This window comes from Semicossyphus pulcher, unplaced genomic scaffold (genome assembly GCF_022749685.1).
Source record: "Semicossyphus pulcher isolate SPU_LCO1_2020_fin unplaced genomic scaffold, fSemPul1.0.p SCAF_8, whole genome shotgun sequence".
NCBI classification, from domain to species: Eukaryota; Metazoa; Chordata; class Actinopteri; order Labriformes; family Labridae; genus Semicossyphus; species Semicossyphus pulcher.
Window position 1 is genome coordinate 20,058,036 of NW_027211759.1, and position 13,559 is coordinate 20,071,594.

Consider the following 13,559-nt stretch of genomic DNA (forward strand, 5'->3'; position numbering starts at 1 on the left):
GCATATAGAGGAGAGGGAAGACGATCTAATTCGGAGACAGAATTTATTTGTGTTCAGTCAGTTTAAAAATGAAAACAACCAGCCATATATTTAAGACACTAGGAATGTAGTGGAGTGACAACACAAATCATGATTATAACATTAAATAGAAAAAGCACAAAATAATGAGAAAGACAATATTGAGTTTTTTGCTTTGTTGTTGTTTAGGGTAAATTATAATAAAAACAATGAATATAGTAGTGAAAAAATTGAAGATAAAAAACCTGATATATTTTGGGAAATACTAATGATCATTATTATTCCCATAATACAACACAAATACAAAAAAAACTTTAATTGAAGAATGTATAGAGTGGCCATTTGGTCTCCAAGGTGAACATACAGTATAACAAAGATAAATACAATCAGTTGAAAAGCATTGTGAAACAGCAATTAAGCACACTTAATTTGTCACACACTATGAGGATCAGCTGGTGGTCCTTTAATACCTTTCCTCAATGTTTTTATTGCTTTTAAAGTTTCTGGTTAGGACAGATGAGCCTTTCAGCTTGTACCCATCCAGACCAAAACTGTTTGCCTGCAAAATTGAAATACTAGGTGGTCCCATATAAGCACTTTAACTTTGCCAGGAGGCACATTCACACACTGCTGCAGTGCTCTCAGGGTTCAGTCCCTTTGCTCTTCTCCCTTCCTTCCCTGCTCATTATGATGCTGTACTCCATGGCCTTGTCCAAGCAGTTTTGAGCGATCTTAGAAACAGGCTCCGGCATGCCTTCTCCTCCCTTCGCCAGGACAGAAAGAATCTCTAAAGCTTCACTCTCCATGAGCGTCTCGGCCAAACTCTTCTCCGCCTGCATCATGTTGTGGACTATGACCACTCCACGATGACGCAGGTCGGGTATTTCACTGAGTAGTAGCGCCTGTACGATCTCTAGCCAGTGGGTCGTCTGAGAAGAGAGAACAATAAGGGGTCATAAAATGAATATGAATCATTGTTGTATGTGTTGGTGTTGAGATGAAGGATGTGGGGGTGGACAGGAATCTGCTTACTGTTCCAGGAATGCGTGCACAGAGCTCAGGCTGCTCCGCTGTCAGCATGGCCAAAGTCCCTGCAGCAGCTTTCCGCAGCCTCTCATCTTCCTCTCCGCTGTAGAGCACAAGCAGCTTCAGGCGATCATTCCCTGTGGCCAGATACATCTTCTGCACCTGAGGACACAAACCAAAAAACACACTGCTTTTAACTTAACCTTTCAACCAATCTGTGCCATACAAGCGAATATGTCTGAGTGTCTTTTTACCTCTGTGCTTAAAACCAGATTACACATGCACTCTGTGGAAGAGGCTCGGACCAGCTCGTGCTCCTCGAACATGTAACCTTCGATTTTTGGGACTGCCTTCTCCTTTATGATCTTTTGTCTGTGAGGACAGAGAATAAATAAATGAATAAATAAAAACACATTGAATGTTTTCAAATTAGGTCTTGTTTCTGCAAACAAGAAAAAATTCTTGGACATGTTTTCTTAGGAGAGACCTCCCCCTAGTGGCCAACCTGAGTCTTTCACTGATGCCGGCCAGGTTGGTGAGCGCCATGAGTGCCTCGAAGTTCTGCAGCAGGGTGCATTCAAGACTCAGAAGACTGACAAGGGGGCGCACCACCTCATAGATCTGATAACAAAAAGTGAGACAAAGTTAAACAGGAAATGTTCTTTAGGTCTTTTTTTAATCAAAGAAGCTTTTTACAGCATGCACTTCTCACCCGTTCTCCTGGGAAGGCAATCTGTGGGTTTGATGTGATAGTGATTTTTGCCAGGGCTTGTGCTGCTTTGATTTTACCAGCATCTGAGTTGTCGGACGCCAGTGGGATCAAAGCCTGTGGAGGAAAAAAGTAAACATAAACCTTCTAGAGCAAGATGTTTAAGCCAGTGTGCAGGCTTAACTAGGCTTTATCAGGGTGCTGTACCTTTCCTCCACCCTGTGCCACCACTGTGCCTCTGTCCTCCTGTCGTTCCACCAAAGCCAAGAAGACCCTGCCATGAGAAATGGCATTTAGAGAAAATGTACACAGAGACCAGTGACGGAAATAAACTTACTGCCATTTTCCTACCTGGCGATACACTCTCTGCAAGCCTCAGTGAGGGCAGGACTCTCATGTTTGACCATACAGACCAACGCAGACACCGCACCAGCCTCCAGCAGCTTCACCAGTCTCTTCTCCACATAGGAAGGAGCATCCTGATACAATGACAGACAGATTTATGTAGCACAGCCAATGGGAAAAGGATGTAAAATGATTTAAAGAACACCTACAGAAAGATATGAAGTTGGAGTAGTAAAGCTACTTTGCAAAAATAAAAGGATATTATGCGATGCCAAGTCTACATCACAGACGGGAGGATTTGAACAGTACCTTTGGGTGCTCCTCAGGCACATGCTGTTTTGCATACTTGGCCAGCTCCACCATCTGAGGGTCTGGCTTGTCCACATCATAGCTATTGGTGCAATTCACTAATGTGGAGCCCACGGCAAAGAGGACCGTCTTATCCTCAGACTAAAGGAACACAGAAAGAAAAACACAAGGTTGTTAAAGCTATCTCAATTAACACAATGAAAATGTGTGCATTCTCATTTCGATGGGTTCAAACACTACAGCAAATAAACATCACAATACTAATTATTATGTTCTTCCGAGAAGAGAATCTGACTTAACTGAACTGTAAAATCAACAATAACATCATCAGTCAAACCTTTGCTAGTTCAAACATGGTCAGGAGAGCGTTCTTGTCCTCCACCAAGTCCTCCTTCACATCAGCATCAAACGTGAGGTAGGCGAGGCCCTCCACTGACCACCGGCGGGAGGTTGCAGGCAGTGACTCATTACACAGCCACCTACAAGAGAAAAAAGATACAGCTTGGTGCTTATTTCAAATCCATTTCAAATAAGTATATATTGTGTTTAATCAGCTTTAACAACTACATTTCTCCAAATCTGTACCCAGGTTAACAATCAACACAGACATACTTCCTGCACTGCTTGGCAAGCTTCAGCGTGGATCCCTCTGCAAACTGCTTCATGCTGAAATCTGTCCCTCCTGCTGATCCAAGCTTGCACAAACCCTGCGTAATCAGAAACCATAGTTCGACCATCCTTATTTAGAGACGTACTTTCTCCAACTGTGTAAAATAAATATACTTGCTTTGCTGCGGCACTTACCACCAGGGCTCTCACACGTATCCTGTCATTCTCGCTCTTCTTGAAAAGGTCCTTCAGAAGTGCCACGCCGTTGGCGGTGATGAAGGAGGCTCTCTTGGCCTTGCCTGCAGCATGGATAAGAGCCTCCACAGCTACCTGCTGGTGAGTTACATCTTCGGAGGCAGTCAGAGAGATCACAGCATCCATCATTCCCGACATTTCCAGAGTTCTGTTACCCACCTCGCTCGGCCCCTGGAGGAGCACAGATACTGTCTGGATGGCTCGAAGCGTGGCCTCGAGGCCAGGTCGGTTAAAGTGCTGCCTACCGAGAAAAACATCAGATAAGAAAGTTGGTAAAAGAATCCCAATGTCCACAAGTTATTGCAGTATAAATCAGCTCATGTAACTAAAACTTTGGAAATTATTAACATAAGTTTCCTTGGTTGACTCACTGCACATATTCTTCACATAGCTTGCTGAAGTTCTCCCTCTCTTTGTCGCTCTTCAGGTCATCATAGAGTTTATTAAGCAAGACAGAGCAGCTCATGTGGGAGTTGTCTGTAAGAGGTGGTCCTTCTGAGAGCTCAGCGACGGTCCCAGCCACCTCCAGGATTTTCTTCAGTCCTGAAGGAGGACAAGGAGTTCATTAATCATGCTGCAGATATGCCAGATAAAACTGGTGACAGTGTCTGAAATGGACTCTCATTAGCTGAGGCCATAGGAACATTTTATTAGCATCTGAAAACCCAAAATAAACACTTCTTCCTCCTTACCATGGTAGTGCAAACATACAAAAACCTGATATAGATAGATTATGTTTGACAGAAGGACTATATTGGTTTTGTATCTATCATAGTAGGGCTGGGCGATATGGAAAAAATCCTATACGGGAGTTTTCATATTTTGATAATGATATATCTCACAATATAGATTGTTTTCTGGTAATTTAAGGAATAATTAGTCTATATTAAATAATCACATGGTAAAGCCTATTTTTGGATAATCCTTTGTGAATTAAATACTTGACAAATAAAAAGTACTGAGTAACAATTTCAAGTCAATTTAAGGAAAAACAAATAAAATATAGCCCTAGCCCCCAAATTTAATGTATTGATCTCTGACAGCAATATTAACATCTCTTCCTAGAGAATGTCAAAGGCATGGAAAGCAACATGAAAGTAACACTTCCGGTATGCTTTTTCAAAATAAAAGCCCGATTTGGCTTTCTGACTCCCCTCGTTTGTTCACAATGTTTTTATTTTTAATTGTTTCCAGGGCAGCTGTTAAGGTTTTTTTTACTTTACTATTTACACTTCTAGGAAGTTGTTTGGTAGATAAAGTCACTCACAAGGCTCCTTATTGCGGTTCCTTAATTTTCTTAGAAATAAAACGTAGTCATAAGTCTCACATAGGCCTTAACCTACATTATATTTGTAAAAAATTAGTTAAAGCTCATGTGAGGAGTTTTTTGATGGTTATGAAACAGACTGAAATTAATTTTTATTACTCTATGACCTACAAAAGCAAACCAGACCATCAGCGACAAGATTGATTATTTCTATATAGTTATTTTTAATGCCTGAAACTGCTGGCGGGGGGTAGGTGTCAGACGAAGTGGTTAACCACACGCTGCCTTTGTTAACATTTTCAAGGGCAAAAATTTAAAGTGAGTGATACATATGAAGAAAGCAGGTTTTGTTTTGTTAAAAACAACAACTTAAGCATGTACAGGACAAAATCAGCAAAGAGATAAGAGGTAGAATGACAGAGCTGACTGGATCAGCCGAGCTGATTCTGCAGCCACACACAGTCGACATGCACCCATCAGTCAGGCTCCACTGGTTTTACGACACCACGATAGAGACGAAATAGAAAAACACATACGATAGACATTTTCATATCGTTTTGATGAGATACATCATCATATCACCCAGCCCTATATCATAGTATAAGAGATATGTGCATGTGTGTTTCTTACCCTGGTCTATCACCCATAACGTGAGGGAGTTATCTGGATTTTTCAAGGACTTGCGGGGAACTTGTTTAACCAGGAGGTTGATGGCGCTGTCTCTGCCAGGCCCCGACACATTAGATGCTGGCATCATTTCCAAGAGGTGGCGTAACATCGAGCGGAGCTCTTTCGATGGTTCTGTGTCAGATTCATACAATCAGTTACCGTTGGAAACACAAGAGAGCGGAAACACACACACAAAAAGCACTTGTTTTAGGTCAACTTTCATGTGTAGCCAATTCCAAATAAAAACATGATCCGAGTCCAAACTCACCAGGAAGAATGGCTTCATCTTTCCCTCTAATCTCTTTTTTCATGCCCTCTGTCAAAGCCTCAAACATAACCTGCAGCAGGTGGCAGGCAGCCAGAGACACAGCGGAGGCTCCTGATCCCATTACTGCACACAGCTGCTCCATTCCCAATTCATTCACTATAGCCATAGTCTAAGAATAAAACAGTGGATATCAGCAGTGAAAAACAGCAAAGCAGCTATTACTAGCATGATGACTAGTTCCTGACAGACATGGAAGTCTATGTATAGCAGTTTTTACAATGAATGTGAAGAAGACATAACATTTTTCCTTGACTTTAAAGAAGTCAATTTATTGTTATACTGACTCTGGACTGATGTCCTGTACACAACCCGACAAGGGTCCTCAGGGCAGAGAGGACGACATCCTCTTGCTTTGACTGAAGAAGTTTCTGTATCAGTTTTACTCCATCATTACGGAAGATCTGCTCAGCTCCTGCGTCTTCTCGAGATAATACCACCAGATTCTGAGCAGCCTGAAATTGAACAATGGACCATGTCATTTTGTCGCAATACAACTTCCCAGTTAAACAAAAGATACAATAAATAAAGATGTATATACAAAATAGTGAATGACAGCAGTTTATCATGTTCCTGTTATATTAGCCACTCTTACCTTTTGTCGATCCGAGTCATTTGCAGACGCGTCTAGGAGGAGGGAGAACATTTGCTGCACACGAGCATCGGTGGAGTTTAGTTGCACCGACTTCACAAAGAGAAATACCAGTATTAGGAACACTTTCCCATGTTTCTATTTCAAATACAAGACAAAACTTCCAACCCACTTAATTAAAAAACACACATCACCTTCTGCTGGATCTGTGCTCCCAACAGTCTGAGCAGATCCTGGAAGGCTTTGTTTTTAGGCTCCAGCTGGGCACACCTCTGAGCATCCATAAAGGCTTGGTCCAGCCGGCCAAGCTTCTGGAAAGCCTGGGCTCTCCTGAACCTGGCCTTCACATCACCTTGGTCGGTATCAAGAGCTGAAATAAAAAAACAGACATGACATTCCATATTCGGACCTACGGAGATCCACAAGTTAGAGTGCGAGTTGATGCAACAGTACAGTAAATACTTTTTTTTTAACTTTTACTTGCAATGTGAATTAAACAGATGTAGATCAGCTGTAAATAGCTTTTTCCATCAAACATAAGAAAGTTGGTGGCCGTATGTTTGTTAAAAGAGTAGTAGTAGTAGTCTGTTCACCCAAGGGTTTATAGACCATCATAAGCATCTCTGTCATAGAGCTTGTAATTTTAAGAACCCCAAACCCACTGTCATTCAGGGTACTTGTTTGGGGGGCATTTCGTAAAGTCACGCCTCAGCAAGTCAGATTGATATCATCTGAAAAGATTGAAATACATGTAAATAGGCTTTATTGTCTTAGGATAGAGGGTGTTATTAGATGAACAGAGCGTAAGGGAAACATGTCATTTGTGATGACGAGCTATTTTAATAAAATGTGTCCTTTGCTTGCTTCATACTAAGATTAAAACGTCTCTTTGTATTCATTGATGTATAACGATGACTAGGATTTATCCCACCTTTGGAGGCATCAGCCTCTGCCTTGTTAAACTCCTCCAGTTTCAGGTAGCAGGCAGAGCGGTTGCGATGAAACACAGCACATTCTGCTCGGCTGTCAGTCAGCTTTAATGCTTTGGTGTAACAGCAGACAGCACCCTGCATATCTCCTGCCTTGAAAAGGCTGTTCCCCTCCTCCTTCAGGGCTGCAGCGTCCTGCGTTAAAGAGAAAAAGTTGCATCGAAATGCACTTTGATCAAATCTGCTAAGCTAAAACGGCTTCTTAGCTAACTGCTGTTATCTTACCTTTTCTTTTTCGCTTATTTCCATCTTCAAGGTGCTACACACAAAACAAAGTTCCTTATAATACTAAATATTTATTTTCATTCAACTGTACTTCGTCACAAACACCGCTCAGTTCAGCTAAACATGTTACATTTCGCTGCGCTTCCGGGTTTCCGGGGCACGTCGATGACGTTTAGGCAACGGCCCCGCCCGTCCCACCACGCTACATGACCATAAAAGGAAGAGAGAAGCCTGAACATCTCTGGCTCCATCTCTGCTTTATTTGGTTACATATCCATTCTGTGGCTGTTCCTCTGTCCACCCAGGCACAGAGGGTTTTTTACCAAGCTTCTATAAAATAACATAAAAGGGATCTTAAGTTCTGCAATTAAACTTTATGATGCATTCAACTGTAGTAATATTTTAATGTTACAGGGGTCTTAATGCTGAATGTAAAATTATAAGAACTCAGCAATGCATTATATAAACACTTTTTATGTACGTTTTTGGTACCACCATCTAATAAGCCATCCTTTGCATAGGGCTTAGAAGTTGAAACTAATTGCTGTATTAACAGTTAATAAACCATTTAATGAGGCTTAACTGTTAAGCAGCTGAAGAACAGTTGGATTGAGTGATTGTTAAAAATATCTTCCATCTGGCCAAATCCATTCATAAGCAACCAGTTTAGCTTTATTAATTAAAACATTTATAGATAGACTTGATGGCTGATAAGAAGTGAGAAACTCAGGTGCATCTAGCATTTCAGACCTTTTGACCAATAGAAAAATAAACACTGATCAAAGAGAGGTTTTAAAACCTGGCAACTCAACAGTTATTCTTACAAATAATATATTATTTATATTATATTAATTATAATATATTATATATTATAATTATACAGTACTATGAACATGGAAGGTCAATGCAACACAAATAATCCACTATTGTCACATATATAATGCAAAGGACAAACCATACAGCACATCTAAAGTATGTTAAACTATAATCGGAGGCAATGAAATAAAATTGGTTCCAGAAAGGCTTCAGAGTCAAATGTAAATAACAGTCAGATATAGTGTCTAAACATAACAATTATACTAATTTATACAACAGTTAGTTCCAACCAAGTACTCTGATTGGACAAGAGGCATCCCATGAGTGGTGATATATAGAGTACAACATCACTGGGACCTTTCACTCTGTGTATCCCTCGCCTCAGCCAGGTGTTCTTGAATACTGTTAATTAACATTACAGCAGACCGTGCATGTCTACATTAATTTAAGCTGGTACCTCTGAATCACACAGCAGACTCTTATTTCACTGGTTGATGATAAATTAAAACACAGATAAATGTATATGATAAAGAATAGCTGATCTGTGTGCGGCTGTGGCTCAGTGGTAGAGTCGGTCGTCTTTCAATCGGAAGGTCGGAGGTTCGATCCCTCAGGCCTCATGCCGAGGTGTCCTTAGGCAAGACACTGAACCCCAAATTGCTCCCGATTGTGCCCAGTTGGGCAATTTAGGTAGCAGCCTCTGCCATCAGTGTGTGAATGGGTGAATGTGATATGTAGTGTAAAAGCAGCTTTGAGTGGTCGCAAAGACTAGGAAAGCGCTATATAAGTACAGTCCATTTACCATTTACCATCTGTGGTGACACAGAGTGCAGGATGTTGCTTGGACAAAAGTATAGTTTCAGTTAAGTTGTGGAACTAGTTGGGTTGGTGGAGCAAAAAATGAGATGTATAGAAGCAATATCACACTCGAGGTTGTGATGTTGTACTGAACATCATCACAGCTGTGATTGGTGCAGATAATCACAGCCATGATGATATTCAGAACAACCTCTCATGTGACATTTCTTAATTGAACTTCAGTTAGTTTAAGACATTCCCAGATAGAAAAAAGGTAAAATTGACACAATGATTTATCTTCCCCTAACATGTAGGCCTAAGTAAAAAATGTACAGCCCATTCACAACAATGACCTCCTTCAGGTCACATGCACAAAAGAAAGTGTCCTGGTGTGGTCTTTCCTCTATCAGTCACTTGGGGACTCTCGTTTACCATGACAGGCAAGCACCATTGTTGTACGCCTTTGTTGCCATGGAGACAAGGTAGCTCCCTTCAGGCTCTGTGCTCGGATACACCTGTTCAGGCTCTCCAATTACCATAGCTGTTTTGTGACTTAGCAAGAAGATCCTGCATGGATAGTTGGTAAATATTTCCTAAGGGCTGGGCTTGCTGTGAGACCGCATAAACAGATCCACAGGAGATTCACGAGGCTCAGAGACGGCATCGGGAACCCAAAGAGAGGAGCCCCAGTCGGAAATCAAAATAACAACCAGCTGTGTAAACATTTGTTCCTCATCACAACTTTGTTTTGAGAGAGATTATACTTTCAGAACCACATTCTGTCTGTGCTGAGGTACTTTCTGCTAGCAAAATCTATTTTCTAAGACTGGAAAACACTCTACATCTCAATCATAATCTGAATTTGCAATGATTTTGTAGATCACGTTAGAATCTATCAGTCTTTCGTGACTAAACAACACCAAAACATTGCCATCTGTTCATGTCGTGTCCCACACAATCTGTTTAATTAATTAATGGAGTGTCAGCTAAGCTCCAGTTTCCATAAACACATGAAGAGGTCCTGAGTGATCCATTGAAAGAAGTTAACAATGTGACTCACCTGCAAGGCTTCATTATATTTTCCACAATGGGCTTCTCAGGTGTTGTTTACTTGCACAGTGGTGTTACCTTCTCTGCTTCAATCAGGCTGGTCTTTAGCTTTGGTGATGCAGTGACAAAAGAGGGTAATCTGTCTGTAGGAAAGACATAGAAGCTGCATGGTGATAGAACTTTAAATTGGCTTTTAAAGGCAAACTGTAATCCCAATTTGTTAAGCTTTTTATCTCTTGCAGATAACAGAAAAGTAAATTGTGCATGCTTGATACTGCTATCCATCACGGTTGAAGTATACAGTCCATGGGAGGCACATTTGCACTTTATTATCCACATTTTCTCCAAGCATTACAGCCTATTTTTTTATTCAAAAGTCACACTGCAATAACCCGCTGAGAGCACAAGAAAGTTCCTTATTTCAAAGAGATTTTACATTTTATAATTCACATTTTAGGATAGGCCCATCCAACTTTTAATAACATGTCTTCACAAAATAAAGTAATACTACAGCTTTAAAAGGACATGTGTTTTTCCATGTCTGACGTTATCAATTTATTGGAATTTTGGATTTTGGACTCTGTGTGGTGCATCAGAGCAGATTATCCAACCAGATACTGCTGTGACTTACTATCACGGGAACAGCCCACACAGTAATGGGTTTTGTGATTCTTCACGCTTAAAGGCTGATCATTCTGCACTGGAAACAAAAGCAGCCACCCCCGTACAGTGTTCTGATCAGGGATGAAAGTTTTCAGTGTGTCTTTTTAGAGAAAATGTACCAGTTGTTAAGGATCATTTATACAGCTCACTGTAAACAGTTAATCATGGCTCTTTCTGTTTTAGATTAATACCTGTCAGTTTTAAAGTAACATATCATAACAGTTCAGAGCGCATTTTGTCTCTAAACTTCTAAGTGGGTTGTTCTTATATAATTAGTTAGAAATAATTCTTAAAGGTATAATCATGTGAAGTTAGACAAGTTGGGTGACCAAGTCTTGCAAGTGTCCTCTCGCGATTTAAACTGCAGCTACCTGTTTACACTGTTCTATTAAAGGTCCTGTGAGGAATTTCTGGTTTGTATTGATTTGGGTGCAGCCCGTGGACCAAGCTGTACCTCTTATCTCTTTGCTGATTTTGTCCTGAACATGCTTCAGTCGTGTTTTTTAACAAAAAATCTCATCCTGCCTCCTTTAAACATACCTTTATGCCATATCCAGGGGTAGTTTCGGGTCTTTGTTTTACAGGTTTAGGGTGTGGTCTTAACAGAAAATGATCTAATCTGCATTAGAAACGGGACTTTAGTTAACACACAATGAGCCCAGACGGAGAGAGAGAGGGAGAGAGAGTGAGAGAGAGAGAGATCGCGCCAGAGTTACGTCCGCAGCCTGCTGTTCCAAAAGCTGCTGTGTGGAACTTTTGGTTTGTGTTGATTTTGGCGACCCTGTGGACAAAGCCGAAGCTCTTATCTCTTTGCTGATTTTATCCTTTACATGCTGAAGTTGTGGTTTTTAACAAAAAATCTCATGCTCCTTTCTTTAACAGTCATATGTATCACTCACTTCAAATGTTTGCCCTGGAAAATGTAAACAAATGCAGCATGCAGTTATTTGCTTTGCCTGACACCTACCCCCCGCCAGCAATTTCAGGCACTAGAAATATCAATATGGAAATAATCAGTCTTCGTCCTGATGGTCCGGTTTGCTTTTGTAGGTCATATAGAGTAATTAGAATTAACTTCAGTCTTTTTCATAACCAGTGAAAAACTCCTCACAGGAGCTTTAAAATCTATTTTTGTGCATTTACTTTGTTTTTGTTTCTATGCCCAACTAGTATGAAAAACATGGATTTCACAGTTTCAACAAATACTAAATAAAGTTAAATAATTCTTTTTTTTTTTTTGTAATTTCTAAATCAACGATATCTTGCATTAAAAACACTCACATTAAACACTAACTGCATTTATTTCTTTGAAAACCAAAGGTTGGTTCATATTTATTTTACAAGCTGCTGAAGCTGTTGGCCAATCACCGACTGATGCGCAGCTCCTCTCCTCCCATGAGCCTTTGCGGGAGCTCAGTGGTGCTAGCTGCTAAGCTAGCAGGTTCAGTTGGTAATCTGTCAGCCTGGAGCTAAAAGCACGCACACCGCTGAGCTCTACACTCTTCCGGATTACTCTCCTTTGATAGGTAACGTCAGATTTGTTCATTTTGTTCACAAAGACATAGGTTCCCAAGGTCGTTCATGGATGTTAGCCGAGGTTTAGGTGAAAAGTGAATGTTAGCCAGGACATATCAGTCACGTATTGTCTTAATGTTATCAGGGCGACACTCGCTATCGTCTGCAACGTTAGACATAACTGTACCGTGCAGTCAGGCTTATCAAAGCTGCAGAAGGACAGCTGTGACTGCTGCTTACTTACATTTATCAGTAAATGACAGTCTTTATAGTTACGTTGTTCGACTCCTAAAGCTAGCTCATGAACTGGTATGGTAACTTAATAATGAAGGACCCAGAGCTAGCGCTAGCTTGTTTGCCTGCATATTCGTGAGATCCTGTTAATCTTAAAGTAGCCGGGATTATTAAAGTTTGACAGGGTCCGTTAATTTGATTAATGGACTCACCAGTTAAATGCATTAGCTGGTTACCGTGTGTCTGATTACACACAGGGTAATGTCTCTAACGCAGGTATTTTAATGCTCTTAAGTTGAAGCATCACAGTGTTGCCTGGCAGGAGTTTAACCTTTGGAGGGGAACCACCGCTCAGTTAATAACCTGCAGATTATTGTTTGCTTTGATTGGTTACATAAGGTAATATAAATGCAAAGATGACACCTAGTGAGCGGCTTGTGATCTGTGGTGCACTTACAGTTTATCACTTACATGCAGAATTGTAGTCTCTGTCAGGCAACACAAGTAACAAAGCCTTTCATGTGGGCTGTATTTATAATCAGGTCCAGATGGTCTGAGAAACATTGTATTCCTGCTGACAGTGAGGCTATTTGTCAGTTAGTCTTAGGAAATGAGTGCCAGGTTTTTATCCCACCTCCCTGTGGGAATGCTAAGATCGTCCCAGCCTGAGAAGAGAGCGGATTATGATCCTGTTGGATTTACACACAGAGGAAAACAGGAATACCTATTAGTGCTGTGAGGAAACACTGGGGAGTGTGCTCAGCTTTCCCTCATGACTTTACCTTTTCAGATCACACTAAGTATCTCTTACACTCTCACGCACTTCCTCTTACTTGTGTTTGTGTCAGTGACAGTTTCTCTCAGAAAGGCTGTGTTTATATTGTTGCATGCTCCAATTATTAATTAAAAAACTCTCCTAACAGCTGAAGAAGACCCTCTGATGTGATTTCAACTGAGGATCAAGGACAGATGCACTGCCCATGCTGCCAGAGTGGATCTGCTGTCACCATGCTACTGAGAGAAGAATGACATTTGTCTCATTTTAATTCCTGGAGCTGCTTCGGACAGAGTCGTGGCCCGCTTAAAAAGCTGCTGTGCTAAGCCAAGTTGCTCTTTTTCTCAGCACATTTCTTTGCACTGCTGCA

General features: G+C 40.9%; 1 protein-coding gene across 1 annotated transcript; it reads right to left on the minus strand.

Moving 5' to 3' along the window:
• Positions 1 to 261: 261 nt before the first annotated feature.
• Positions 262 to 7,450, minus strand: unc45a (unc-45 myosin chaperone A). Its single transcript, XM_069686240.1, has 19 exons — positions 7,339 to 7,450; positions 7,056 to 7,248; positions 6,319 to 6,494; positions 6,128 to 6,217; positions 5,820 to 5,987; positions 5,476 to 5,644; positions 5,169 to 5,339; positions 3,643 to 3,814; positions 3,212 to 3,512; positions 3,020 to 3,114; positions 2,745 to 2,886; positions 2,408 to 2,548; positions 2,105 to 2,232; positions 1,961 to 2,027; positions 1,757 to 1,870; positions 1,550 to 1,665; positions 1,299 to 1,416; positions 1,051 to 1,206; positions 262 to 947 (listed from the first exon to the last, which is right to left on the minus strand). The coding sequence occupies exons 1-19, from the start codon at positions 7,360 to 7,362 to the stop codon at positions 660 to 662; spliced, it is 2,829 nt and encodes a 942-aa protein (XP_069542341.1). The 5' UTR covers positions 7,363 to 7,450; the 3' UTR covers positions 262 to 659.
• Between the last annotated feature and the right edge of the window lie 6,109 nt (positions 7,451 to 13,559).